Source organism: Eimeria tenella, genomic scaffold (genome assembly GCF_000499545.2).
Source record: "Eimeria tenella Houghton genomic scaffold, Eth_scaff742, whole genome shotgun sequence".
In the NCBI taxonomy this organism is placed as follows: domain Eukaryota; phylum Apicomplexa; class Conoidasida; order Eucoccidiorida; family Eimeriidae; genus Eimeria; species Eimeria tenella.
Window position 1 is genome coordinate 1 of NW_013545859.1, and position 5361 is coordinate 5361.

The 5361-nt window shown below is 47.5% G+C and overlaps 1 protein-coding gene across 1 annotated transcript; it reads left to right on the plus strand.

Annotated features, from left to right (window-relative positions):
• Window positions 1-240: 240 nt before the first annotated feature.
• Window positions 241-4389, plus strand: ETH_00022120 (uncharacterized protein; the record flags this gene model as incomplete). Its single annotated transcript, XM_013380595.1, has 9 exons — window positions 241-274; window positions 605-643; window positions 858-952; window positions 1480-1751; window positions 2137-2294; window positions 2538-2695; window positions 3281-3402; window positions 3759-4138; window positions 4284-4389. Coding segments are annotated over 9 exons (1364 nt in total), but the record flags the coding sequence as incomplete, so codon positions are not given.
• Between the last annotated feature and the right edge of the window lie 972 nt (window positions 4390-5361).

Consider the following 5361-nt stretch of genomic DNA (forward strand, 5'->3'; position numbering starts at 1 on the left):
ACCCTAAACCCTAAACCCTAAACCCTTAATTCTGAGGGTTTACGGCTATATTCGCGAGTGCAGGATTTTGGGCTGCGCGGTCTCTGTAGGCTTGGTTTGCAGCGCGCAGTGCTGCTGCGGCCGAAACCCCTAAACCCTAAACCCTAAACCCTAAACCCTAAACCCTTGCTTTTTCTTCAGGTTGGCATAGTCAGCAACGCCGTGGCAGACCACACGGATTTAACTGGCAAAGTGCTGACGATGACGGCGGACAGCTTTTCAGCAGAACGTGAACGTGAACTTGCTGCTTCTGCTGCTGCTGCTGCTGCTGCTGCTTCTGTTGCTTGTGTTGCTGTTTCTGCTGCTGTTGCTGCTGCTTGTGGTGCGGTTGCCTTCGCTGCTGTTTCATTGTTTGCTGCTGCCTTTATTTAACTGTCGTGATGCTGCTGCGAGTGCTGCTGCTACTGCTGCTGCTGTAGTAGCTGTTGCTGCTGCTTCTGCCTTGTTAGTGTTAGTGCAGATGCCGCTGCTGCTGCTGCTGCTGCAGCTGCTCCAGCTGCTGCAGCTGCTGCTGCAGCTGCTGTTGCTAGGCGTGTGGGGTCTTCTGTGTTTCTTGCTGCTGCAGACACTGCCGAAGTGGGGGATGATGCAACTCACATCGCAGGTGAGCCCCTGAACCCTAAACCCTAAACCCTAAGCCCCAAACCCTAAATCGCGTTTTTCGTTCATTTCTGGTGCTACGAATGCCGGATTTTCGCGTTTGTCGCCAACAGCAGCAGCAAAACGGCGAAAAGCAGCAGCTAGATGGTTAAGCAGCAGCAAATGAACAATTAAATGAATTAAATGTTTCGTTTAATTAATTAATTTAATTCTTTCAGGCATTATTGCTGCTGCTCCGGAAACAGGAGCAGTTCCCGGCTGCGCCCCAGAAAGCCGAGTGCTGTCTGCGGCATTTGCCGATTCGGCGGGAAGGGTCGGTTTTGCGTTGTTTTGGGTTTATTAGGACGAATTTTACTTTAATTTTAATTTATTTAATTTAATTTTAATTTACTTTTAATTTAATTCTTTTAAACTCGCATTTCAGCTCCATTTGACGCGCTTTCCGCCCCTTTTGCCTCCATTTCACCCCCACGGAGCTCCGAACGGCCGCCGCTCGCAGCCCAGAGTCACCTCTTGCCCAATTTTTGTCTAATTTTGCCGTTTTTTTGCAGTTTTTATTAAACTATTTCAAATATTTTGAGTTTTTAATTAAATGTATTTGAAATTTAATGCATTTTAACCCCAAAATCCTTTTCTGGGCTTCGAGATCTGCCTTCACGGCTTGCCGATTCCTGTGCGCGTCTTGGCTGTTTCTTTTGCGTTTTGAACTGCTTTCTCTTGCTGTTTGTTTAGATTAATTAATTTAATTAATTCAATTTAATTAATTTAATCAATTTAAATAAATAATTAAATTTAACTAATTTAATTAATTTAATTAATTTAATTCTCTTTTCGTTTCAGGGAACGACAGCTTCGCTTTTGCGCGCCATCGACAGCTCCATAGAGCAAGGGGTGTCTGTGCTGCTGAACAGCTGGCAAGCAACAGCAGCAGCAGCAGCAAGCAGCAGCAGCAGCAGCAGCAGCAGCAGCATATATCGGGCCTTGTCTTTTGCTGCTAAGGCCAACGGAGGAAAGGGAATTCTTATTATTAATGCAGCAGGTGGAAGTCAAAAAGAAATCGACGAAGGCACCACTTTATATCCCATCTCCCTCGGCATAGATAACACCATCAAGTAAACCCTGCTGCTGCTGCTGCTGCTGCTGTTGCCGTTGCTGCTGCTGCTGCTGCTGCTGATTGGCTGCTGCTGTTGCTGCTGCTGCTTGAGGTGGTGGCGCTTTTGCTGCCGCGGGTTGATTGCCGCTGCTGCCATTGCCGTTGTCATTGCTGCATGGGCTGATCGTGCTGCTGCTGCTGCTGCTGCTGACTTGCTGCTGCTGTTGCTGCTGCTGCTGATTTGCTGCTGCTGCTGCTGCAGTTACTTTTTATGGCTTTCTGTCTCTGCTGCACGTACAGTGCATATATGAATATTTAAGTGTAGCTCTACGCATACCTGTATTCGCAAACCTGTATTGCTGCTGCTGCTGTTTGTGCTGCTGCTGCTGCTGCTGCTGCTGCAGCGTTGCTGCTCTGTCGCCGAGCGGGTCACTGGCTAGCTATAGCAACTACGGGGCGTCTGTACACCTGGCGGCTCCTGGGGAGAAGATTTTGTCTTCAGCTACAAACAATGGACATAAAATCCGAGCAGCAACTTCTGCTGCTGCTGCTTTTGTTGCAGGTGCTACTGCTGCTGCTGCTTCTGCTGCTGCTAGCTAGCTAAACGGCTGAGTGGCTAGCGAACTAAACAGCTGGCTAGTTTAATGACTAGCCAGCTAGCTAAATGGCCAGCTAGCTAAATGGCCAGCTAGCTAGCTATCTAGCTACTGGCTGATACTGTCATCCTGTCGTCAGCTGCGACATTTGCAGGCCCTAAACCCTAAACCCTAAACACTAAAGTGTGGTTTGTGTGGCGTGTGTGCAGCTGCGGCGGCGCTGGTGTTTGGAGTGTTCACTGAGTTTAGAAGTGCAGCAGCAGCAGCAGAAGTGAAGGAACTTTTGAAAGCAACAGCAGCAGCAAAAGAAACGCTGCAGCAGCACACCCAGTGGGGCGCTGCTGTCGACGCCGCCGCCGCCGTCATGGTCAGCAGCTCCAGCTAGCTAGCTAGCTAGCTAGCTAGCTAGCTAGCTAGCTAGCTAGCTAGCTAGCTAGCTAAGTAGCAGGCTAGCTAGCTGGCTAGCTAGCTAGCTAGCCAAGTAGCAGGCTAGCTGTCTAGCTAGATAGCTATCTAGCGCGCTGGCAGGAGAGCATTTGGGGAAGCTAGCTAGCTAGCGCTGGCTAGCTAGCTAGCCATCTATCTAGCTAGCCAGTTAGCTAGCTAGCTAGCTGGATAGATAAGTATCGGGCTAGCTTTTCAGCTAGCTGGCTTGTTAGCTAGCTATCTAGCTAACCAGGTAGTTTGCAAGGGGGCCTAGTGGTTAGCTAGCTGTCTAGCTAGCTAGCTAGCCAGCCTTCTATCTAGCTAGCTAGCTAGCTAGCCAGCTAGCTAGCTAAATACTGTGCTATTTGCTGCAGCCCTCAAGCTACTCACCAAATTCCCACTTGCCACTAATTAACTTAATTAATCAATTAATTAATCAATCAATTAATTATGTAATAACAAAAAAAAAATACTATTTTTATTATGTATTTATTTATTTATTTATTTTTTTATTTATTTAAATCAGGCTGCACAACTTGGGGGGGCTTTCATTCAAGTGGACTGTATGGACAGGAAGTTTCTTTTGAAGCCAAGAGAGTCTCGAGTGGTTTCTGTTTATGTGCGGGCTTTTATTCCCGGCGAATTCAAGTAAACCCTAAACCCTAAACCCTAAACCCTAGGCCCTAGGTGCTGGCTAGGCCGCGGGCTGCGGGGCTGCGGCGCTCGTCACGGGGCCTCCAGCGTGTGCAGGGGGCTGGAATTTGAAGGAGGGTTTAAGGTTTAGGGTTTAGGGTTTAGGGTTTAGGGTTTGTGGGGTGAGGGTTCGTGGATCTAGGGTTTAGGGTTTGAGGGTCTCGGCTCTCGCGTTCAGGCTCAGGACTCGGGTCCCGGGCCGACGCCTCGCCCGTGGCCACGGCCTAGGGTTTAGCGTTTAGGGTTTAGGGTTTAGGGTTTAGGGTTTAGGGTTTAGGGTTTAGGGTTTAGGGTTTAGGGTTTGCGCGCAGGGCGTTTTTGAACGTGGGAGTGAGGGCGGCGAAGCAGTTTTCGGGAGAAGCAAAAGAAGGCCAAATTCCAATTTGGTTTAACAGTTTTAAATTCATAAGTGCAGAAGAAATAGAAGAAAACGATTTGACATCCTTGGAAGCAGAAACAGCCTTCGAGGATCTGCTGCTGCAGCAGCAGCAGCAGCAGGGTGACCCTGCTGCTGCTGCTGAAGACCAGCAGCAGCAGCAGGACTCAGAAAACTATGGGGAAGGCGAAAAAGATGATCTCGAAGACTCAGGAGAAATAAATTCGCAAAAAGAATTCGAAAATGAAAATGAAAAGTTTTGCAAAGTGCAAGACGGTTTCGTGCAGGTCATCAGTGTGCGCGATCTGCTCGGGGGTGAGACTGGGTTCTGAACTTCGGGATTTCCAGTTTAATTCTTCTTTCTTTTGTTTATTTTAACTAATTAATCTATTTATTTATTTATTTCTTATTTATTTCCACTTTTTCCCGCCAAATTCCCTTTTGTTTTCACCATTTTCAGAAGAAGAACCCGAAGAAGGCTTTGGATACACCGGAGCGATCGTAGCCGGAGCCAGCATTTCCTTTTTAGCCATCGGAGGCGTTTTCTATCTTGTCCAAAATAAAATGTAAACCCTAAACCCTAAACCCTAAACCTTAGACCCTAAACCCTAGCCTTTAAGGTGTGAAGCAGAGAGCCTTAATGCTTGTATTTTGTCCAAAAGAAAATGTAAACCGTAAACTCTAAACCCTAAACCCTAAACCCTAGCCTTTAAGGTGTGCTTGTATTTTGTCTAAAAGGAAATGTAAACCCTAAACCCTAAACCCTAGCCTTGAAGGCGTGAAGACGAGACCCGTATTGTTCATATTTTGTCCAAGAGAAAATTCAAACCCTAAACCCTAACCTTTAAAGCCTAAAGCTGATACAAACACGAAAACACGTTTTCGTGTTCTGTCCAAAAGAAAAAGTAAACCCTAAACCCTAAAAAATTACAAACCCTAAACCCTCTAAACCCTACGCCCTGGACCCTAAACCCTAGAGCTTGTGTCTAGGGTTTAGGGTTCTCATTCATTGAAGGGTAGATTTTGCGAAGTCCAGAAACCCTGAATTGTAACCGCTAAACCCTAAACCCTAAACCCTAAACCCTTAGCAGCGAGAAATTCTTGTTCTGGGGCGAATGGGGACTTGTGGATTGTGCGCGTCGAGGGTTTAGGGTTTAGGGTTTGGAGTGGGTTTGCTTCTGTGCGTGTGCGGGCAAGGGTTTGCGCGGGCCTAGGGTTTAGGGTTTAGGGTTTAGGGTTTAGGGTTTGGTTGCTGCGCGCAGACGGGCCAACAGAGAAGACGCTTTAGAAGCTGCTTATGAAGCTGCTCTAAACCCTAAGAGCAGCAAAACGAAAATGGGGGGAAACAGCAGACACAACACTTTGAGGTTTAAGGAGGAAACCCTAAACCCTCACAAACCCTAAACTCTCGCAAACCCTAAACCCTCACAAACCCTGAGTCCCAGGAGCCCAACAAACCCCAAACCCTCTGTCTTCCAAACCCTACGGGTTCCCCAACCCTAGTGCCCTCTTACTAAACCCTAAACCCTTGTAAACCC